A 25,927-nucleotide genomic window follows, 5' to 3' on the forward strand; every position below is an offset into this window, starting at 1 on the left:
CGCCAAACCTCATCATGCAAACCTACACTACATGTTCCTAGTTCAGTTGCACTCATATATGAATATTTAAGACTGTCCATGCAGGGCACCAATGTCTTATCACTCAGGCTTGACTAACACTGTTTACTGCTAAACATCTTGAAGCAAAAAGAGCCTTTCTACTATTTACCAATTTGCTGGTCACAATCGTCAAAAAAGGAACTAGGCTGTTATTTGTACTACAAGCGGGCAATCAACTATATTTCAAAAGCAACTTAGCCATTATTATTCGAAATCATATAGAGAGAGAGAGCAAAGCAAACACAATACACTTAGCAACGCCAATGCTCTGTTACTGCTGTTAAACCCAGTCATTTGTACTGCTGTGGTTCTACTCGAGGGGCTAGTCTTACAGGGTGAGTGACACATGCAGTTTCCCGGTTTTAAAAAATTGAAATTTTACAATGTAGGCTGATCACTATAAGCCTTCAACAAACTGAAGCTTGATAATTCGTGCTCAGTTACAAAATTGGGTTCTAACACTAAAAACGAATGCATACAGTGTGTAACATTGGAGCCACAATATTCATGCAGTGTGTAACATTGGAGCCATAATATTCATGCAGTGTGTAACATTGGAGCCATAATCACATACAGTGTGTAACATTGGAGTCATAATATACTTACAGTGTGTAACATCGGAGTCATGAAATACGTACAGTGTGTAGCATTGAAGCTATAATATACATACAGTGTGTGTACGTTGAAGTCATAATATACATACAATGTGTAACATTGAAGTCACAATGAGTCATATTAATGCTCTGTAGGCACAGCATGTATGCATGTTTGTGACAATCCAGGGCTTACCATATATACAGTATGCTTGGTTTTTGAAGGACTTAACAGTGATACAGTGATGTTTCTTCTTGAACAAGATCACGAGTGCAAATAAAACTTATTATTAGGTAGGACTTGACATATATATGTATACAGTGACATGTATACAGTGACATATATACAGTGACATATATACAGTGACATATATACAAGAATAAAACCTAACAAAATTGCAGCAATGATCGCTTCTTAGCAAGACTTGATATACTTGACTGAAATACTTTTCAAACACAGGAACTAGTTTGCAGAAAGAAAACAGCCTTTAGCTGAAGCAGTTTCTACTCTGGCTAAGAGCTGACATAAACTTCTAGTAACTTGTAGTTCAAGATGTCGACCGAGGATAAGGGCCCAACTTTAGAGACAGCTCCTGTTATTATCGATGAATCATTCGTAGACACAGAGCTCATTGAGCCTGAGAGGATGGAATTTGGGAGGTAATGTTTATTCCTGCTTATTTTTGGCTGTTATTTTTTTCTCAATCTAATAAAATTAGTTATTATTGACTAAATTTAGACTTGGTAGATGACAGCTGTTCCACTTTTTTTGAGTTATTATCAAAAAATAGATCAGCGATTTTTATTATAATAAGACCCATGACCATCAGGCCGTTTGTCCAAAGCAATGCTAACAGCATCAGAAAAACGAACTACACTGCATAGGAATCAAGCCCAGATTTATGGATTTCTAGTCAAGCACACTACCAACTGTATAACTCAATCACCTTTCTGCACCATGGAATAATTATGCACATAGTTACTACACATGATGATCTCTAATGGAGCATTGGATTTTTAGCGCACTAGTAACATTAAATTTAAAAAAAAAACTTTTTTATAGGTTGTGGTCATATAGGAGGTCTTTGTATTCTAGCTTTGTGTTTTATAAAACAGCCAGATAGTTTGTTAAATCTAAAAGTTGAGACCTGTTGCAGCTCGGCTAACATCACAAGGGTTGAAGCTCGGCATGCTCTGATAGAGTATGTTGGTCAGTTTTGCTGTTACGGTAAATCTGCAGCGAAGGAGTTGATGATCTTAAAGGTCGTGCCCTCCAACGCAATGCACGTAAGTAGCATCAAACAGGATAGTGAGGAGAGTACTGTAGATTACAGATTGGTAGAAGCTTCTAGACAATAAGATTGTCTGGAATTGTACAAATGTTTTTACTTGATTTAGCAGCCTTCTTTTGTGGCTCAAACATATTTGAAGGTAACAATGAACAAGTTTCAAACAATTTGGTGGTAGCCGCTTGTCAAGTTGCTGAGTCAACAGGTGAGATGTCAGTCATGCAATTATCCTTGAGGAGGGCTCACTCCTAGTGCTAATAATTCAGTAGCACTAGTCATATGTCTTTTCTTGTAGTTTCATGTACATGGGAAATGTTGTTTTGTAAGCATGTCTACAAGAGGCAGCAAACGGTAATAACTACCTTTATACGTTTAAACGTTTATATCAGTATGGCTTTGGTAAGTTAAATTCTTTACAAAATTAAATTTGTCGTAGTTATACCATTTCAGTTGGCATGGCAACTAGCTACGGTACCAGTTGACATGGCAACTAGCTATGGTGTCAGTTGGCATGGCAACTAGCTGTGTACCACTTGGCATGGCAACTAGCTACGGTGCCAGTCTTACAATTATATCTTCCATTCAGCTGCTGACAATAACATAATTAAAAGTGTTCAGGTGGCCATTCTAATTCAATGCGGTTGCAGCGCTTAATACGATTGGTCAAGCTTCAAAACTTTATCAGCTACAGTATACTACTGGCTATGAAGATGTCCTCTCTTTACTTGCGCTACATGACCCAATAACTTCACAAACTTCAACGATTTCATAAAACAAGAAAAATCAATAGGCTAAAACATACAATCTATTGTAAACAGAGACTCGATTGTTAGGTCAAGGCTGTTCAAATAGATTCATAGAGCACATTGTATGCATGATAGTGACTGGCCGATAGACTCAGGAAACACAAAACCCATAGAAAAATCAGCAAGCCTTTGTTACTATCTAAATAAGGCAAATCTTTCCATACTTACTTCACAATGCAAGGCAACATATTCAGCTATGTTAGAGAGCTATTAACTACTTGTAGTTGTTTAAAACCAATAGCTATACCCATAAGGCTATGTTAACTGCAAAGTACACAACTTGTGGATGTGAACAATATATATGGATAATACATGTACACTGACCTAAGCAATGTATGATTTATGCACAATGTACCTTGTACCAGTGTATACCAATATACATTGTACCAATGTATATCAATATACTTCCTATCAATGTATACCAATATACCTTGTAGCAATGTATACCAATATACCTTGTAGCAATGTATACCAATATACCTTGTAGCAATGTATACCAATATACCTTGTAGCAATGTATACCAATATACCTTGAAGTAATGTATACCAATATACCTTGTAACAATGCATACCGATATACCTTGTACCAATGTATATCAATATACTTCCTATTAATGTATACCAATATACCTTGTAGCAATGTATACCAATATACCTTGTAGCAATGTATACCAATATACCTTGTAGCAATGTATACCAATATACCTTGTAGCAATGTATACCAATATACCTTGTAGCAATGTATACCAATATACCTTGAAGTAATGTATACCAATATACCTTGTAACAATGCATACCGATATACCTTGTACCAATGTATATCAATATACTTCCTATTAATGTATACCAATATACCTTGTAGCAATGTATACCAATATACCTTGTAGCAATGTATACCAATATACCTTGTAGCAATGTATACCAATATACCTTGTAGCAATGTATACCAATATACCTTGTAGCAATGTATACCAATATACCTTGTAGCAATGTATACCAATATACCTTGTGACAATGTATACCAGTCCACCTTGTAGCTATGTATACCAATATATCTTGAAAGTGAAGAAATATTTATACATTAGTGAATAGAAAATCTACATAACACACATACTCTAGGTGTTGTGTGTGTCACATATGATGGATGTGTGGTGTATAGGCGGTGTACGTGTGGTGTACGTGTGGTGTACGTGTAGTGTACGTGTGGTGTATGTGTAGTGTATGGGTGGTGTATGTGTGGTGTATGTGAAAAGTATGTAACATGTGGTCTCTGTGATGCGTGTGAAACATCGTTTGTTTACACGTGTGCAGCTCGTGCAGCATGTGTGATGCGTGTGTTGTTTCCATGTTACACATACTATGTTATCAGGCTTGTTTTGTTATTAGTTTTCAATGAATAATCAATAAATAATAGCAACCACATGCGACCAAATTTGATAAAGAAAATAGTTTTATTCAAATTCGTTAAAATTCAATAAATGTGATAAAATATGAACTAGAAACACTGCCTAATTTCTTCTTCTACACACTTCTTATTGAAGTATCTGCTTTTCAGCTTCTCTCTCAATCACCGACTATCTGTTGTCAATTTGGTCTGTGATTATAATTTATCTAAATATTTTTTTATATCTTTAGACACCATCATTGTACTGTCTGTTACATACAGCTTACATAACACAGCCATCCCATAATGCAGTTTTCATATATAGAGTTGCTGGACACATTCCTAGCATATTTACTAATGTAATGGAGATCTCTATTTGAAATCTCAAGATCCATAAATCATAGATAATTTTGCTGTGTCAGTTTGCAGTTATTGTAGCCATAAGCGACATACTTGTTATTGTTCCGAAATCTTTCATTGCTTTATCAAGTTGTGTCATGCTTCAAGCAGCATACTACTTGTGGCACGTCTGCCTTAGTTAGATACATTTACACCAAACAATAACAGCAGACTAGACCAAAGATGGGTTACATTTCAACATTTAGTCAACTATTGTGTTTTTGAAAAAGTCGAGGAGTTGGCTAGCGTCTCCATCCTCCTATTGAAAAGGGATGGAGCGCTTTGTGTGCCTAAGAAATCTCTAATAACTAGATTTTAATGTCAGCCAACACGATGGCTGAAATTTCTATTGCGGATACGTGGGTCTCTCCCTCAGCGGAAATACAGATTTGTAGAAAAGTGCAAATATTCTAACCGCACACATACAGAATATAAGGAACTGTTAATTCAAAAGTTTATAATTAGAGTTAACACGGTTAAGCATCATTATTGCAACTAAAGAACATAAATTTTTAAGCAGTTCTAGCTTTGCTGGTTGTAAGCAGGTTCATTGGAATGTTGATCTTCCAGACAGTGAAATATAGGTAGTCTTCTTTGGCATTACAATAAACGTATGATCAGGAATGGTTTATGTGGAACTGCCCTCCTTATACCGGTTTGATATGGAGAGACAGTGATTGTCTTATACAATTGTAGATAATTGAGTGATTATGGTATTTGATGCAGTACACACTGGAGACCTTTTGTGAAGGAAGGTTCACAACTAGAGGTGAAATACCCCATCGTGGAGGGGCTGTAGATGGCGCTGTCAATGGCAGGTCTCCTGACCCATGGTCGATCCGAGTCAATGCAAGTGAGGAGTTTGTTGATGAGGCTAAAGCTCTGCGTATTCCACACACATCAGAGATTAAGGTATGATGACATGTTATACACAGCTATGGTAGAGTAATATTATATGTATCTAGGGTACAGTAATGTTATACATACCTGAGGTGAAGTAATGTTATATGTATCTAGGGTACAGTAATGTAATACATATCTGAGGTGAAGTAATATTATATGTATATAGGGTACCGTAATGTAATACATATCTGAGGTGAAGCAATATTATATGTATATAGGGTACAGTAATGTAATACATATCTAAGGTGAAGTAATGTTATATGTATCTAGGGTACCCCAGTTTAAACACAACTACATATCAGACTATAATAATAGCTAAAGTATTCTTATTTGATGTTCCGAAGTCTATTTTTATGTCCATATTCAGTACCTTTTGTTCAATGGAAAATTTTGTCTCCTGAATTGAAAAATTTGTTCTTGTCTATTAGAACAAATTTTAGCTAAATGACTAATGATAACACTCGCTTACAAAACAGCAGTTCAACTACATACTGAACTGGTAAAAGACAAAAACATAAGTTGCTACAAAGTGGAAGGGCTACTGGGTTTATTGTCAAAGTGCTGGTTTACACTGATAAACAGCAAAAATTTAGGATTTTATTCTTTTGTTCCCAATTCTCACCTTCAAACTATGATTAGCAGAACTACAGATATCAACTGACAACATCGTTTTTGTGTCACCATATTTTTAAAAGATTTCATAAAAATAGTTTTGGGCGGCCAATAAAAGTATGTATATATATGTATAAATGTATATATATTATATATATGAGATATATATTAAATATATGATATACATACTATATATATTTGTTTATATATTTTTCAAAGTATGTCTGTATGTCGTATATCTGTCTGTCATTTTGGCTATAGCTATTATTAGAATAGCTGTAGCTGGACAACAATGCAGGCAATGGCAATGGGGCAATGAGGCAATGACTAATAGCTTGAAAGTTAAAGTTGTTTGACAAAGTTTTAAAACCTTTACAGTTGTTTTTATTTTTCTCTTAATTTATTTCAACTACACAAAACACTTCTCTCATGATATGTAGTTTGAAAGTTAGAACGGGAAATGTTGTTATATGTTAAATACAAATCAATTTTCTGTCCAAAGACTTTTTTATTACCTGGGCAACGCCGGGTAGCACAGTTAGTATAAATATATATAACAAATTTGTCTATCATCCTGGTTAACCCATATGGGTGGTAATTTCTGCTCTAACTCGGGTCTCCTACCAGAGACCTGGGAGTTTGAGCACTCCCCTCAAGATCTTAGCTATTCCCAATAGCACACTTTTCTGCAACTCACTTGAGTTGATTGTTGTCGGTATCTGGGCAAGCCACATTGTATGCGTCGGTGTTATTGCGCCCAGTGCCTCAATGACTACTAGAATTACCGTTGTTCTCACATCCCAGCATTTTTCAATCTCTTCTCCAAGAGGGAGATATTTCTCCCCTTTTTCTTTTTCTTTGCTGGCTATATTGTAGTAATTGGGTACTGCTATATCTTTTATAGAGTAGCCCTTTTGTTCTCCTTGTCCACCACTACTATATCTGGTTGGTTTGCAAGGATATGCTTGTCAGTCCGGATGTAGACGTCCCAGAGGAAGAATCTTAGCGCGGTCATTTTTATTTACCTTACCAGGAGTTTCCCACCAGTGTTGTGGTTTATTAAGGCCATGCTCATCACATGGACTTCTGTACACCACACCTGCAACATGATTATGCCACTCAGTGTACGCGTTTCCTGCTAGCTGCTTGCACCCAATGATGATGTGTTGAATGGTCTCAGATGCATATGAGACCATTCAACACATCTTATATATGTATCATACATATATGATAATATATATTTATTATATATATATAAATATATAATCAATATACATGTATATAATCAATCTCTTCTCTCTCTTGGAGAAGAGATTGAAAAATGCTGGGATGTGAGAACAACGGTAATTCTAGTAGTCATTGGGGCACCGGGCGCAATAACACCTGCACATACAATGTGGCTTGCCCAGATACCGACAGCAATCAACTCAGGTGAGTTGCAGAAAAGTGCGCTATTGGGAGCAGCTAAGATCTTGAGGCGAGTGCTCAAACTCCCAGGTCTCTGGTAGGAGACCCGAATTAGAGCAGAAATTATCACCCATATGGGTTAACCGGGGTGAGAGACCAATTTTATATATTGTTTCCTCACCCCGGTTAACCCACATGGGTGGTAATTTTGGCTCTAACTCGGGTCCCCAACTCCTACTCCTATATATATATATACATATACATAAAGTTATACATATACATACATACTTTTATTGGGCCGTCTATAACTATATTTATTTTAGTACTACTTCTGTATTATTTGTATTATAGTAGAACCCTATTTGTAAATATAATATATATATATATTTATATGTATATATATATTTGCATATGTATATAAATAGATATGCTCGGACTGCAGAGGCACGAGAACACAACCATGCTACACCTGCAGTGGAAGTGGCCATGAGCGGTGCGATTCATGTGGTGGCAGTGGTCAAAATGTTACTGAAGACTCAGATGGAAACCGAATGACGAGAAATTGTAGCAACTGTGGTGAGTTACCTTTTCATCACAATACATATATATGGTATGCGCGCGTCACATAACACATCATTAGTATTGTCAACACCATCTACATTAGGTAGTTAAACCATATCTATCGTAAGTTTATTTTGCACAATAAAGATTAATTTATGATCATGCAAAACCACACCTTCGATTGCCGATTCAGGGGCTGCTAATAGAGCAACAACTTTTGACCAAAGAGTGGCACACCTAGAAGCAGTTACCACGCTATAATTGCTGTGAACCCTGACCTATGTTTGTGATAATCAAAGAAAAGAAAATCAGCATATAATAAGCAATCTACTTTATAAAAAAATTTATTTTATTACTCAAGGTGTAAAAAGCACTTTATATCTTTAAATATGTGTGTAATTGTGTATATTTATACATAAATTGTTTCCTCACCCCTGTTAACCCGAGTTGGTGATAATGTCTACTTAAGGTCAGGTCTTCTACCAGCGACCAGTAAACAAGCCTAAAGAGCTTAGCCATTCCCAAAAACATGCTTTTCTGCAACTCACTTGTGTTGATTGTTGTTGGTATTTGGACCACATTTGATGTGCAGGTGTTTTTGAACCCAAAGCTCCAATGACTACTGGTATTGCAGTTGTCCGTACATGCCAACACCTTTCAATATACACGTATTGATATACATGATATACATATACAAAGCATTTATTTGTGTATATTTTGTGGACTTGCACAGCCTGTTTATGTTTTTAACAAATTATTTATTGCATTACCGCAGTGTTTCAAAATCTTTGCAATGACTCATAAACCACATTGTTACATAGTACTAGCTGTGCTACCAGGCGTTGCCAGGTATCAAAAATCAGATTATAAACATTGAGAGGTATTGAGAGTTGCCTGCCACTTGCTATTAGCCTGACACAATGCAGTAGAAAATGGTATTAAAAATCAGCTTATAAACATTGAGAAGTATTGAGAGCTGCCTGTCACTTGCTATTAGCCTGACACATTGCCAATAGAAAATTTGAGCAAGCTTACTAGTAAGAGCTACGGAGCTATGGTATGACTTTACATCATGACATAACGCGCTAGCCTATTTGCTTCCATATAGGGACATATGTTGCCTAGTGAACCGATCAAGCTCTGTAGCTCAGTTATTAAGGCAGTCGACTGGCGAAAGTCGACTGCCTTACTAACTGAGGCCTGCCTTTTTATATATTTATAACTAATTTTTTTGTATATTCAATCATGTAAACCACAAGAAAGTTTTTTTGCCATGTTTATGTAGTACCATGTTGTATCTCCATTTTAGAGTAGTACAACATACATTAAGTAGTACAACATACATACATAAAACATACATACAACTAACCTGAGAGCTGTTGGTGGCAATGCAGAAAAAAGGTATTGCCTAGGAAAGATCTGAATTGTTGTTCTCATGAGGGTGGTGTTAGTAAGAGCCCATTTGAGGATGAGCCAAAGAACTGCTCAGAAGCTAGCAAAAAAACTACCTACTTCTTTCATAGACATTGATAAAATAATGTTACCAAGTGATTGTATTTTATGTTTTTTGTCCTCAACTCAACAGCTGTCAAGATCAAACATATAACCCAGTTAGTCACAAGCTACAAATAGCATCAGCGTAACAGCATAAGTAAATAACACTCACGTTTAGTCCTGTTAAAATATCTAACAAATTTGTGGTTGCATGTTTTGCACCACCAGTCATTACATGATCGACGCAATGTCTGGGTGCTCATTGCATTCTGTAATCTAAAAATGATATTATTATAACCTACATGGTTGAGTTGTGAAATACATTTATTTTTTATTTTTTAAGTAATATTATTCTTTGCCTTGTAAAAAGGCATATTTGAAGTGATTTGATGAATAAAACCATAAATCAAATAGACACAACATCTACAGACTGTGAATCACATTGCAGGAGGAAAGGGGGAGTGTAGATGTGGATATTGTAATGGCTCCGGAACTAGACAGTGCAGTGATTGTGAAGGATATGGAAAGGTTGAAGTCTTTGATCAGCTCAACATTCGTTAGTAAGTTAGTAGCATACAGAACAACATGGAGTATTGTCAGCCTAGTTAATACTTGACAGCAAAGGGCAGGTCAATACATTTTATTCTATGTTTTACCAAGTGCAGACCTTAGAGTTATCTTCCCAGGGAGTTATCTTCCCAGGGAAGATAACTCAAGGAAGATAGCTCTATGGTGCAGACTGCTTAGCTTCCTCTACAAGGAGCAAGTCATTAGTGCAGCCAGTAGTATTACATGTAAATTTTACATTTGACCAGCATATAATGTGGTAGTTATGAAAGCTAAAAACAAACTGTCTGCTACTAAGAAAAGTAACATAATGACAAAAATTTAATATTTTGCCTTATCCCAAAATTGCTCATTTCTGTATTTGTGTTACATGTTTCAAAATCCTACATAAACTATCCCCAGAATGTTTATGTTTACCCTTCCACATAAATGAGATGTCGTTTTCTATTTCATTACACCAACATACTACATCCCCCATCATATGTTTCAGTTTAGAATTCTTCTGTTACTATAGCTTTCAATTCACCATCCCGACTCCTTTACTAGTAGATTACCAACTTTCAAAACACTTTCATTCTATTCCTCAATAATTCCTGTTTTTTGTCTTTTCACTTTTTTCTTTCGGCATGTAATGAAAACATCATTTTGTTGATGATTACCAGCTAATACAAGTTATAAATACATATAAAAGATTACAACAGGTTGCTACTCACAGCAAGAAGCCTGTAGAGTGTTGTTAGCGACTAAACCTTGAGATTATATCTGAACGCACTTGATTAAAAACCAAAGTTCTCACGGCAAACCCTTTTTGCAAGTACATAAAGACTTTGATCAGCACTCCAACCCTGACTGTATTGAGAACTTTATTCTAGTCCATGTCTTCCTCTCTTGCAGTCGGTCGTTTCAACAGTGACTGTCTTTTGGCGTACACTTTATCACTGACTTCCATGCAGCTCTGTTTTTCCATGTCTTCATACATATTCATTAATTACTTATTGTCTAGTTCTAATGCTCTTTTCCTAAGCTGAAGACTAGAATTGCTTGCTAGATGAATTGCCAACGTACAGATTGTCGTTGACTATGACCGGGTTACGTTCAGACTGACAGGTCGATGCCAGTCTGAACATAAGTTAAACTGCTAAATATAACATCGCTAGCTGGATGCTCGCATTGCCCGGGTATTAAAAATCAGCTTAAAAACAATGAGAGGTAATGTTGTTGCCTGCCACTTACTATTAGCCTGGCACATTGGCAATGAATAACTTGAATAAGCTTACTAATAAGAGCTAACTACTTGCTTTCACGATTGAGCACGCATAAAATTACGCTCTCGCTCTCCATCACGTTGCGCCATCACGTTACATCGTAACGGCGAGCGGTAGGGTATTTGCTCCCATATACCGACATGTATCGCCAAATGAATCCATCAAGCTCGTGTGCCTTAATTGATAAAGCGCTTAAATAGCGAACCAGAGGGTCCGAGATAAAATTTTTTGCAATATGGATTCTTTATTCCAACATTTTAACAGCTATAGCTAGACAAACACACATACGTACCAACTTCGAAAAATATATGTAATGTAGATTTATACTACCTTTTAAATATTTTTAACTGTAGTATGTTATATACCGTGTATACTAAATTCATGATACTGAATAAAATATTATAATTTTTGGGCTATGGTGTGAGGTTTTTTTTAATGATTTCCATTTTTATTCTGTAAGTTTGTGGGGTTTCTTTTGGGAAACCTAGCCTAGGCTTCCTGTTGTTTAGGATATGGTACATACATGTACTGAATGAATCCTATCATCTTTTAGCTGTTTTTTTTTAACTTTTTTAGAATATAATCAGATTTTCTTTGAGAGACTCATGTAAATTACTCCAACACTTAATTATTGGTTTAGGTTTTCATCAACAATAGGAAGAGCTTAGGCTACAATAGGAAGAGCTTAGGCTACACATCAGTTTACTCTAGAAACTAATTAGTATGTTAGAGTAAAATCATTGCATAATTGAGATTTGATTTATGTAAAAAGAGATAAAATCAAACAAAATCAGAATACAGTTTATTTTCAAAGCAGTCTTCTCTTTTGCTTACTGCAGCAAACATTATTATTAACAATAGGCTACCGTGTAGGCTAAAAAATAATTACTGAAATTTGAATTCAGACTACGTAAAATAATTGTAGATTTACTGCACTGCCTGGCATGACATATCTACTCAATCCTCTACTAAATGTTAAATAAGTGTATGTATTATAAACATATCATAAATTGTGGGCTCGGCGGTCGTAAAATTAGTCAAGTGCCAGTCACATAAGTGTAAGTTGATGACAACCAATAGTCATATCTGAAAATTGATATTAATGGAGTTGTCTGAGTATGTAGGCAGATGATTAGCAAGCTGACACTAATAAGGGTGATATAAGCGTAGCGTTTTGGAGTCATTCTCCTATTCCATAAAGGAAACATCTTCATATTACTTAATTTGCATTGCAGTAAACCTTTATGGTAGTATTTCATGAATAGTATACATTTGAAGAACCTGCTTTCATACTGTTTGTTTTAGTAATAATCATTAAGTTTATGATACTAAAAATGATAGTAGTACTGCGCTGCCAAGAATGACGTATCTACTCGTTACTCTACTCAATATTAAATACCTGTATCTATTTTAGAATTATCATAAATTGTGGTCGTTGCCATCGTAACGTTGGTTTGACGTAAGTCATGTAGTTGTATGTCTACGACAGTTTGTATGTTGAAATGATCTCAACAACCACAATGTGGAACAGTTGATCACACACATGGTTTTGGGTGTCACACTACTCTCATCCCTACACAAATAATTTGCTATTACAGCAAGAACCACATCGCAGACTATGTGCTGGAAGGAGCCAACCTGCCTAGCGTGCTTGTGCGGAGTGTTGAAGGAGTGGAAATATTCTCACAGACAGATAGGAAGGTTTGTACAAAGTCTCAAGCAGACGGTTTAATAATATATCGGAAAGTTTCTTAATTTTCTTCAGTATGATAGATGGACTGTTTAAGTTTAGACTGTCTGTTTAAGTTTAGGTTTCAGGTTTCTGTTGACTTGATATTAGTTATTAGTTAGATTATTGGTGTGGTCTCATACCTCATACACTTTATTAGTGTGATCTCATACCTCACACACTCTATTAGTGTGGTCTCATACATCACACTCTATTGGTGTGGTCTCATATCTCATGCACCTTATTGATTCGGTGTTACAATATTTTAGGTATGGCCAATCACTCAATTTCCTGTAGCAGAAATTAACCAACACTCTGTGGAACTTGTCAATAGAGCAAGAAAAGAGCATTCTATGGAAAGACAACTCCAGCAGGTACTTTTTGCATTTTCTTAAAGGATAATTGCAAACTTTAAGAAAAACTTCTTTATTTCATAATCAGATTGTGTATTTAATGAGAAGGTGAGAGTGCTTTTCACTGCATAGTTGCATTTAGCAGCACCTAGTGTCTCCTGAGGATGACAGTTTAACGCCATTCATGTTGTAATAAAAAAAATGGATGATAAGTACGACACTGAGTTTCCGCCATTGTCGACGCAGAACAAAACCCTTAAAATGGAAATGGTGGCCCTGAGAAGGGCCGAGGTGGTTGGTGGGACTACTGGCACTCAGAAGTCAATTTTGACTGGTGAGTCCAGTAGCCCGAGAGGGCCACTATCATCCCCGATGGAGTCTACCGATGGGCGGACGATCTTGGACTCCACTTCATGCCGGGAAGTAGGGCAAGCATCACGGGCTGGCCTCCAGTACGGCCTTCGGTCCTGCCGTGGCCTTTGGTAGCGTTGCCCTCGGTGATGGTGTTGGCGACGGGGTGAACACGCCCTCGGTCTTTGGGATTCAGTCTGGGTAGACTGTGTTCTCCGGTGCTCAGCAGAGACGTGCGCATGCAGGAGAGGCTGAGTGGTGAACACCTCATCACAGGAGGAGCAGCGGTGTCTGTGTACACGAGCGTGCCTCTGTAGGTCACGCTCCTTGTGGCAAGAAAAATCGCAAAAGGTGCACAAGTGCTTCATGCTTGTAAAAGCGAATGAACTGTAAATCAGTGTGTACCCGTATTTATAGACAGTCAGCATGCGTAAGAGAGTTGATGACGTCTTTTCTAAGCCTATAATCCGGCAGCTTCAAATTGCTGACTCAATGGATCTATATTACGTTCGTCGCAATTCAGACAAATTTGAATAGTCATTTATAAGGCGCACGCTTAACACTTGTCCAATGTAGTGTATATGTATGGGTTATACTAGCAATTTTTTTATGTTAATCATTTATTACCATATTGTTCTAAGATTTGTATGTTACTATACAAACACTAAAAATTATTAATACTCGTATTGCGTGATTAGTTAGGGACAAATGTTATCGTTTTTGTATTCGAAATATGTTATTGTGGAATTGGTTGACCTAATTACTGTGCAGCCAATCAACTGTAGATTTTTTCTTGGGATTGCTATATAACCTGTCAGTTTTATCATTGCTGGTGTGTTACTGCTTGGTACTGAGAGATATAACACCAATAAAGATACTGCGTTCTTTATAATAAGCTCTGTTTGATTTTCAAAAGCAAATAGGGTATAAAATTCTTGTCACTGTTTCTGCCTTTAGCATTGTGATATTAGCCAGCGTATCATAGCTGCTTTCACTATAAATGCTATTAACCGAACATCAAGAATTATTGCGCTTGGCTTGCTAGGGTGTAACAGTTGAGAGAAGTCACCATCGAGTCTGTTTATCGGCTCACCATCGAGTCTGTTTATCGGCTCACTCCCGAGTCTGTTTATCGGCTCACCATCGAGTCTGTTTATCGGCTCGCCATCGAGTCTGTTTATCGGCTCACCATCGAGTCTGTTTATCAGCTCACCATCGAGTCTGTTTATCGGCTCACTCCCGAGTCTGTTTATCGGCTCCCCCATCGAGTCTGTTTATCGGCTCACTCCCGAGTCTGTTTATCGGCTCCCCCATCGAGTCTGCTTATCGGCTCACCATCGAGTCTGTTTATCGGCTCACCCACGAGTCTGTTTATCGGCTCACCCACGAGTCTGTTTATCGGCTCACCCCCGAGTCTGTTTATCGGCTCACCCACGAGTCTGTTTATCGGCTCGCCATCGAGTCTGTTTATCGGCTCACCATCCGAGTCTGTTTATCGGCTCGCCATCGAGTCTGTTTATCGGCTTACCCACGAGTCTGTTTATCGGCTCGCCCACGAGTCTGTTCATCAACTCATTGAGTTTGCGTGAACTCGCTCTTGAGTTGGGAGTTGGCTATCCTCAATGACCAGAATTTACTTCACTGGTGGCAGCAGTGGGATATTCTGGTCCAAAATCAGAGCGAACATGGAGGATAACACACCTGTAGCACCATATGCAACAAACTTAAATGATGCAGAGGCTGGGATGGCTGCTCAGGAGGATGTAGCTATGCGGCGCCCAGCCATGCGCCCTCAAAATGATGACATGAGGCATATGATGAATGAAGTCAGAGGCATGACTGAATTAGTGCGTACCAGGCACGCCCCGGCAATTGCTCCACCTGTTTTTGATGGCTCTACTGATGTGGAAGATTTTCTGGAGCTATTTGAGAACATAGCCATGCATAATGGCTGGTCTGTTGGGGAAATGGCTATTCGTCTCCGTCTGTCAGTGATGGGCTCAGCCGGTATAAATTTACATGGTAGTAACTACTTAGAGTTGAGGGACAAACTAGTGGCCAACCACTCTATTAGCATGGAAAACGCAATGGCTGTGCTTAAAACGCTGCGGCTGAGGCCGGGGGATAATGTATTCTCTTTCTCAGACAAACTTTGTAAACTCGTAAGTAAGGCATTCCCTGAAATGGAACGTGAGTCGGTGGACCGACATGCCATGAGGGAGTTAATTGCTATGCTACCTCCAAGCTCTCAAGCAGCTTGGCTGTTTAAAGCGCAACTACCTCATAGTTTGGAAGAGACTGTCCGTAGGATTCATGAAGCTAATCCAAGCATTGAGCAAAAGATAAATCAACTGGATGCGACTGAGTCATCGTCGAACCTTTCTGACAAAATGATGGCCATGATGCAGGGCACACAGGCCAGCATGCAAACCCTAGTGCAGCAACTTGCAGAGGGACAGAAGCAAATTGCTGAAGGGCAAAAGCAGATGCTGGAAATGTTGGTACAACAAAGGCAGCGACGTGGGCCTCCTAATAATCGTTCAGAGCCTGATAATAGGAAGTGCTACACTTGCCAGATGATTGGTCATATTGCTCGGAATTGTCCTACCAAAGGCTCCAACAAGGCTTCAATAGAAGGAAACTCCAAGGTCCAGGGGTCATAGGTCCAGAGCCCTCTGGACAGATACCTTTAAACCTGGGCAAATGCCAATTACATGGAGGCCATATGACCACTGCTTATTATGTGCCTGTCACTATAGATCAGGGAAAGAACGTTATGCTGTTGGACAGCGGGCGCACCCAGTCCGCCTTTCCACTTAAAGAGTTCCAAAAACTTTTGGCCCAGAGCTGCACCAAACTCCAGCCCGTACTCGGGCAAGGTATTTTGGCAGATGGTACCGAGATTCAACTGCAGGGCTTAAGCTATATACAGTTTCAGTTGGAAACTCAGAAGATAAGTCACCAGTTTGTCATAGCGGATATCGACAATGCTATTCTGCTTGGATTGGACTTCTTCGAGCACCATCAGTGCCTTTTAGATTTTCAAAATGCTCAGCTGAAAATCAGAGATTCAGCGGTCAGGTGCTGTGACAGCCAGGGAAACCTATTGAAAGTGAATGTTCAGGTCCGCCAGGACACAGTGTTGCCTCCTCGCACAGAGAAGTTTAGCATGGCACGGCTTAGCACTAAGTAGGTTCAAGGGACTGCTTGCATTGAATCAGCCGATAGGGTTCCAGGGGTGCTTGTCGCCACCACTGTTCAAGATCCTGATGAGCTACAAGTTCACCTGAGACTGATGAATTACACAGATCGGGAAATACGAATTCCAGCGGGGAAAATAGTGGCTACGTGTATGGCTGCTAATCTAACTAGACCGGCCCCTACAGATTCAGCTAGCCGTGGCCAGCTGCCTGAACACCTCAAGGCGCTAGTAGAAGAGAGTTGTCAAGGGTTTAGCCTTGAGGAGAAGCAGAAAGTTCAGGCGCTGATAACAGAGCATCAGAGAGCGTTCAGTAGCTCCCAATATGACTTAGGCAAGACTAATGTGATTAAACATGGTATTCCGCTAGTGCCAGGAGCAAAACCCCTAAAACAGCGACCTTATCGACATGGGACGGCCAGGAAGCCGAGATAGAAAAGCAAGTCAAGGAATTGCAAGGGCAGGGCCTGATCCGGGAAGGGCATGGTGCCTGGAGCTCCCCAGTGGTGTTAGTGCAAAAAAAGGACGGTAGCTGGCGATTTTGCGTTGACTACCGTAAGCTTAATGAGGTCACTCACAAGGATGCCTACCTGCTACCCCGAATAGATGACACCCTTGATGCTTTGGGGGGCAGCCGTCTTTTCAGCACCCTGGACCTCACTAGCGGCTACTGGCAAGTCGAAATGGAAGATGATGCAAAGGAAAAGGCTGCCTTCGCCACACGATCAGGGTTATGGGAGTGGCAAGTCCTCCCATTCGGTTTGACCTCAGCTCCATCTACCTTTGAAAGGCTGATGGAGACTGTATTAAGAGAATTGCATTGGAAGACACTATTAATCTACCTTGATGACATTATTGTGTTCTCCAAGGATTTAGATAGCCATTTGGAGCGTCTAAAAGAGGTATTTGTAAAGCTATAAGAAGCTGGGCTGAAGCTAAAGCTCGCAAAGTGCAGATTGTTTGCTGATAGAGTCCACTACCTAGGGCATGTAGTAAGTGCTAGCGGGGTGGAGACTGAAGAGAGCAAGGTTACTGCTGTAAAGGAATGGCCAGTACCTCGTCACAAAAAGGACGTGAGGGCCTTTTTGGGCACTTGCGGATATTATCGGAGGTTTATCCACAATTACTCTGACATCAGCCGACCATTGAGCCAGCTCAGTTCGAAGCATGCAAGGTTTGAATGGACAGAGAAATGTAAGCTGGCGTTCCAAGAGCTTAAGGAGAGACTCACCTCTGCACCCATCCTTGCTTACCCGAACCATTCACTGCCCTTTCTCTTGGACACAGATGCCAGTGGGGTTGGCACTGGAGCAGTACTGTCGCAAATCCAGGATGGCCACGAGCGAGTCATTGCCTATTTTTCTAAAATGTATACTAAAGAACAAAGGAACTACTGTGCCACGCGTCAGGAGCTTCTGGCCATCATTAACGCTGTGAAGAATTTTCGTCCTCTTTTGTTTGGAAGGGAATTCACCATTCGTACCGACCATGCCTCACTACCCTGGCTTCTCCAGATGCCCAATCCTGCAGGTCAGCTAGCACGGTGGCTGGAGATATTGACGGAGTATAACTTCCAACTGCTGCACCGCAAAGGTTTGAAACACTGCAATGCAGATGGACTCAGCCGGCAGGTCTGCCATGATTGCCAGCAGTGCCAAAGAATGTTCCCCGATCAGAAACCGATGATGCAACAACTACAGGTTGACAGCCAACCTTTGGATTGTTCCACAGCTGCTTGTGCTACTCAGGGGAAGATTGATGTCGTTGATATTGCTCAGGCGCAGAAGATAGATGAGCAAATCAAAGAGGTTTATCAGGCTGTGAGAGAAGAGGCTACCATTTCTGGTAGAGAGCTTGGTTGGCATGCACAAAAGCTGCTCAGACTTTGGGAGCATTTGAGATTGACTGAGGAGGGTGTGCTACAGGTAAATCTGCCTCAGAGGAGCTCGCGGACGTGGAGGACAGTCTGCCCTATGAGCATGAGGGCTGAAGTTATACAGGCCACTCATGCAGAAGCTCATCTAGGTTTCAACAAAACATTGGCGGTAGTGCGTCAAAGGTGGTATTGGCCAGGCATGACAAGTCAAGTGAGGCAGTGGATCCAAGCCTGCCTACCATGTCAGAAGTCCAAGCCTGCCTCTCATAAGAGCCACAATACCAGGAACAAACTCTGGGCAGGAAGACCCTGGCAGATTATCGCTGTAGACCTGTGTGGTCCGCTACCGGAGACTACACGAGGGAATACAGAAATTTTGGTGCTGGCTGATCACTTTACGAGATGGTATGATGCTATCCCCATTCCCGATGGACAGGCCAGCACAGTGGCTCGTGTGTTGGATGAGCAGATCTTTAGCTATTTTGGCATACCAGAAATCATCCACACAGACCAGGGGTCACAGTTCCAATCGGAGTTACTTGCTGAATGTTGTAAGCTGTGGAATTGTGACAAGACACAGTCCGCTCCATACCACCCTCAAGGAAACTCGGTGGTCGAGAGGTTGAACCAAACAATGGGAAACTCTCTGAGAGCTATGCTCGCCGAATCAGAACACTTGGAATGGGATCAACTGGTTCCCCAGATTATGCGTGCAGTGCGCGCCACCCCCCATTCGAGTACTGGTGAGACTCCAAACTACCTCATGCTTGGTAGAGAAACACGCCTGCCCCATGATCTACTCCTCAACTATCCGACTGGTGTAGACTGCTCTGAAAATGAGTACGCAGTTCGTCTGCAGAATGATCTACAGACAGTGCATGAGAGACTACGACAGCAACAATTCCGTGCCCCTAGAACTGATGACAGTGAAGAAGAGTCTAAGTTTGTGATTGGCGACAGAGTCTGGCTCAAGTCATACTTTAAAGGAAAAGGTCGGGGAGCCAAGTTACAGCCTAAATATGTTGGGCCCTATTCCATAACTAAGGTATTCCCATTCCAGACCTACCAGATGGAGTGAAGAGGCAAACTGACAGTTCAGCACGAGGGCAGGATTAAGCTTTATCGAGGAGACTTGAATGAGCCAGTGTCTGGATCAGTGCAAGACAAACAGGATCCTCTCCCAGAGGAGAATAACCCTCCAGTAACGGTAGAAGAGAGGGCAACTTTGGCCGCACGGCGTTCTGGCCGGAATGTCAAACAGCCTGCACATCTCTCTGATTATTGGCTAAATAGGATGAAGCGTGTTTCGCCACCAGATAGACCAATTCTGGGACAGAATTCTGTCTTAGGAGGGGACAGTGTAATAAAAAAAATGGATGATAAGTATGACACTGAGTTTCCGCCATTGTCGACGCAGAACAAAACCCTTAAAATGGAAATGGTGGCCCTGAGAAGGGCCGAGGTGGTTGGTGGGACTACTGGCACTCAGAAGTCAATTTTGGCTGGTGAGTCCAGTAGCCCGAGAGGGCCACTATCATCCCCGATGGAGTCTACCGATGGGCAGACGATCTTGGACTCCACTTCATGCCGTGGAGTAGGGCAAGCATCACGGGCTGGCCTCCAGTACGGCCTTCGGTCTTGCCGTGGCCTTTGGTAGCGTTGCCCTCGGTGATGGTGTTGGCGATGGGGTGAACACGCCCTCGGTCTCTGGAATTCAGTCTGGGTAGACTGTGTTCTCCGGTGCTCAGCAGAGACGTGCGCATGCAAGAGAGGCTGAGTGGTGAACACCTCATCACAGGAGGAGCAGCGGTGTCTGTGTACACGAGCGTGCCTCTGTAGGTCACGCTCCTTGTGGCAAGAAAAATCGCAAAAGGTGCACAAGTGCTTCATGCTTGTAAAAGCGAATGAACTGTAAATCAGTGTGTACCCATATTTATAGACAGTCAGCATGCGTAAGAGAGTTGATGACGTCTTTTCTAAGCCTATAATCCGGCAGCTTCAAATTGCTGACTCAATGGATCTATATTACGTTCGTCGCAATTCAGACAAATTTGAATAGTCATTTATAAGGCGCACGCTTAACACTTGTCCAATGTAGTGTATATGTATGGGTTATACTAGCAATTTTTTTATGTTAATCATTTATTACCATATTGTTCTAAGATTTGTATGTTACTATACAAACACTAAAAATTATTAATACTCGTATTGCGTGATTAGTTAGGGACAAATGTTATCGTTTTTGTATTCGAAATATGTTATTGTGGAATTGGTTGACCTAATTACTGTGCAGCCAATCAACTGTAGATTTTTTCTTGGGATTGCTATATAACCTGTCAGTTTTATCATTGCTGGTGTGTTACTGCTTGGTACTGAGAGATATAACACCAATAAAGATACTGCGTTCTTTATAATAAGCTCTGTTTGATTTTCAAAAGCAAATAGGGTATAAAATTCTTGTCACTGTTTCTGCCTTTAGCATTGTGATATTAGCCAGCGTATCATAGCTGCTTTCACTATAAATGCAATTGACCGAACATCAAGAATTATTGCGCTTGGCTTGCTAGGGTGTAACAGTTGAGAGAAGCCACCATCGAGTCTGTTTATCGGCTCACCATCGAGTCTGTTTATCGGCTCACTCCCGAGTCTGTTTATCGGCTCACCCACGAGTCTGTTTATCGGCTCGCCATCGAGTCTGTTTATCGGCTCACCATCGAGTCTGTTTATCAGCTCACCATCAAGTCTGTTTATCGGCTCACTCCCGAGTCTGTTTATCGGCTCCCCCATCGAGTCTGCTTATCGGCTCACCATCGAGTCTGTTTATCGGCTCGCCATCGAGTCTGTTTATCGGCTCACTTCCGAGTCTGTTTATCGGCTCACCCACGAGTCTGTTTATCGACTCGCCATCGAGTGTTTATCGGCTCACCATCGAGTCTGTTTATCGGCTCGCCATCGAGTCTGTTTATCGGCTCACCCACGAGTCTGTTTATTGGCTCGCCCACGAATCTGTTCATCAACTCATTGAGTTTGCGTGAACTCGCTCTTGAGTTGGGAGTTGGCTATCCTCAACGACCAGAATTTACTTCAATGTCCATATTACTGACTAATTACTAATTACAATCTTGCAGAGTATATTTATACATGCTGCCTTAATCTAGCTGTTCTTTATCAGCCATCTACGTGTGCAGTTTGATCTTATGATCAAAAGTTAGCTGACAACATTTTAGAACTATACTGATTTGTAAAAATAAATTAATTATATTTCATTTTGTGAGCGTGGGGAGACAACTTTACTTTAATCGAGGATGGAACTATCGACAATCATTAGACATGATCAGTAGTACTGGAGGTCAATGACAAGCACGAGGTCATGATCACTTCTGAAGGTCAATGACAAGCACGAGGTCATGATCAGTACTAGAGGTCAATGACAAACACTACGGCATGATCAGTACTGGAGGTCAATGACAAGCACGAGGTCATGCTGTGGCAGTTATGTAGCTGACTATCTACTTAACTTATTAAAAATTTAATTCTTTGGACAACGCAGCATCACGACAATGTTTTCTGCTGAAGAAGGCTTTTGAATGAACTTTGTTTAAGATAGTCTAATACTCAGCATGAAATCATATCTTATTACCCACACAATTATGGGTTGGTTGCCATTCCATCTAACTCTTCTTTAATGTATTGCTCAGGACTTCAAGCCTATTGCCTGCTGTCTATCAATACAAGTAATATTGTATTACTGTTGCTATAGTAATATTATATTCCTGTTGCTATAGTAATATTATATTATTAATAGTGATACAATAGTAATATTGCATTATTTTTGCTATAGCTCAGATGCTAGCAAAAGTTAATATTACTTTTGCTAGCATCTGCTAGTTATATTATGGTATGAAAATTGCAAGAATTAACCCTCTGTATAAAAAAGGAAACATAAATAAATGTGAAAATTATAGGCCTATCTCAGTTCTTCCAATATTTAGCAAAATCACAGAAAAACTTATAAATTTCCAAATCATGGACTATCTTGAACGCAATAACATTCTAGACTCTAATCAATTTGGTTTTAGAAAAGGTATTGGAACAAGAGATGCAATTATTTCCTTTACAAACAAAACATTCCAAGCTTTTAACAAGGGAAATTGTGTTCTTGGTATATTTATAGATTTCAGCAAAGCATTTGATACCATTGACCATGATATATTGTTATTAAAATTGAAGTCTATTAGTTTCAAATCAACAGCTATTAAATGGATAGAAAACTACTTAAAAGATCGGAGTCAAAGAACAAAAATAAATACTACCCTTTCAGCACCACAAACTATAAAATGTGGTGTTCCTCAAGGATCTGTATTGGGTTCAACTTTGTTCCTAATATATATTAATGACTTAGCATGTCAATTAAAAGTACTTTCACCAATATTGTATGCAGATGATACTAATCTTTTTTTTTAATCCAAAGACCTTCACAAGCAAATGCATTCAATAAATGAAGACCTAAAAATCCTTCAGAGTTGGTGCAACCAAAATAAACTAACAATTAATTTCAACAAAACTTGCTACATTTTATTAAAAAACCCACAGAACTCGTACCACTTTGATGAACAATCTCTACTAATTAATGGTCATGCAATAAATAAATCTGACAATATAAAATTTTTGGGAGTACTTATTGACCCTCAGCTGAATTGGAGCCATCATATATCCAAACTGTTAAAAGACTTTAGACCTTATGCTGGGTTGTTTTTTCGATTGTCTCAGTACCTCTCTAAGGATGTTTTGCTAATTCTGTACAATTCCTTCATCAATTCCAAACTCTCGTATTGTGTTGAGGCATGGGGAAATGCTCCAGACTGCTACTTAAACAAAATTAAAGTTTTTCAAAACCGTTTACTCAGAATAATTAACAAGAAAGCTTATGACTTTTCAGCTAATCCGCTATTCAACTTAAATAGAATTTTAACTATTAAAAAGTTATACAAATACAAAGTACTAATAAAAGCACACAACACATTTTACGAAACAAACAATAACAGGACGATAACACATTTAACTACTCGTCAAACACACATAAACCTAAAAATACCATTGTTTAAATCAAAAGCTGGTCAATGTTGTTTGGATTATCAGGAGTCATTGCTATGGAATCTACTACCGGTTACTCTGCGTAAAATTGTAAATGCTAATTCTTTCAAAAATGAACTGAAGCGCTACCTCAGACAACCAGACGACTAAACCAACTAGACATACTTCTGCTGACTCTACTTTCAGGTTCCGCGCCTTGATTAGCCTTGCTATTGCGCACAGGGACCTCATCATCACCTTCCCTGGAGTGACATTTTTTTCTATTTCTCTTGTCTTTGTATACTGTTAGAAACACTCTTCATGTTATTTTTTGTGGTTATATTATAGATGAAAATAAACAAACAAACTTGAATTTTTGCTTTGCTTTTATCAAACTTACATAAATATTCCAAAAACAGCTTATTTTTAGCTGCTCTGAAAAAATAAAACTAGTAAAAAAATTTTATCTTCCACTATGTACTCTTATATGAAGTATTGGGTAGTCAGCAATTAATATATGTAGTCAACAGCTTTCCAACAGTTTATTGTGCAAAGGCAAATCCAAAATAGACAAAAATCTATAATTGGTTTTAGCATAATCTTGAGCATGAAGAAGTTATTACTGCACAAAGTCTTTATTATTTTCATATCCCATGATCTTTAAATATGACCTTCAAACATGACCTTCAAACATGACTTTCAAACATGACTTTCAAGCATGACCTTCAAACATGACCTTCAAACATGACCTTCAAACATGACCTTCAAACATGACCTTCAAACATGACCATCAAACATGACCATCAAACATGACCTTCAAACTCGTTGCACAAGTCTGAGTAATAATATTTATGAAATTGCAAAAAAATTTTGCTAGTTATCCTCTCCTGCTAGCAAATAGTAGGAGTTATTTTAGGATGAATAAATCCTTGCATCATTTTAGAAACAGTCACTGTGCGCCGTTCCAGTTACGAGGATAGATTATGAGTTCAGAGGCTTTACTTCCAGTTTCTGGGTGTACGGACTGCAGAGGAAAGTTTATGCTCCTGATTACCCACAGCAAAAGTGTTGTGGGTGTAACATCCTTTAGCACCTGCATAGTAAGTCCACATAAATTATTCCTTTGACGTAAAAAGGTTGTCTTTTGTGAGAAATGCAAAGTGTTTTTTGCTCAATATAAAATGCTTTAGCATATGCTTTTAAATAGAAACCATAATAAAAGACAACAGTACCTTTAAATATTGGCAATGATAAATTGATAATCTTTTTTTAAATCATTTCCAAAGTTTTTAAATAGTTTAGTATAAGCTGCTATTAATTTGATAAATTTTTATGTTGAATTCAGCTAGTCTGGTAATAGGTAGCCACAAACTGATTGTGACTAAATATAAAAAGTAAACGATAAAAAACAATAATTTCTGTTTTTTAATCAGCTCAGAAGTTTTAAATACAAATACATGTATTTAGTCACAAACTGATTGTTTCTGTACAACTGATTGAAGGTAACATAAAAATCTAGTAAATTTACTGCTGATTCTATCGGGTCATCACAACGGGCCGTATTCAGCAGCAGCCTGTTAGTTAGTTGAAGCAGCCAAACTGTCTGTACAGTATGTGGTACGCATAAGTTATAATCACTACAACAGAGCAGTACATCTGTTAATTCTGTAACATCCTGTTAGTTCTGCCTTTTTTGTTTTAGACAATGCAGAGGAAAGCTTTAGATCTAAGGCAAAGCTTCTATTCTTTTATATAGATTTTTAGATTGTTACTTTTCTATATTTTTATTTATTAATTATGTTTTTGTAAAAATAACATTTTCAAATTTTCTTTTGCTGAAGATTCTTTCAGTCATTGTCCAGTCCAATAAACTTTCGCTCATTACCCTTTCTTAATATGATTGCACCAAAGATATATACCTTCCATCATGTACACATTGCTAAAGTTTAACACCACCTTTTGTTGCTCCTCCTGTCCCATTTATACTTACACTTGTTATAGCGCAA

General features: G+C 39.1%; 1 protein-coding gene across 1 annotated transcript; it reads left to right on the forward strand.

Annotated features, from left to right (window-relative positions):
* The first annotated feature begins 1,206 nt into the window (after positions 1-1,206).
* On the forward strand, positions 1,207-25,011 carry LOC137393855 (protein SSUH2 homolog). The gene is made up of 8 exons (XM_068080566.1): positions 1,207-1,313; positions 1,811-1,940; positions 5,258-5,443; positions 7,879-8,029; positions 9,957-10,068; positions 12,939-13,041; positions 13,339-13,443; positions 24,865-25,011. The coding sequence occupies exons 1-8, from the start codon at positions 1,207-1,209 to the stop codon at positions 25,009-25,011; spliced, it is 1,041 nt and encodes a 346-aa protein (XP_067936667.1).
* Positions 25,012-25,927: the final 916 nt, after the last annotated feature.

This window comes from Watersipora subatra, chromosome 4 (genome assembly GCF_963576615.1).
Source record: "Watersipora subatra chromosome 4, tzWatSuba1.1, whole genome shotgun sequence".
NCBI lineage: Eukaryota > Metazoa > Bryozoa > Gymnolaemata > Cheilostomatida > Watersiporidae > Watersipora > Watersipora subatra.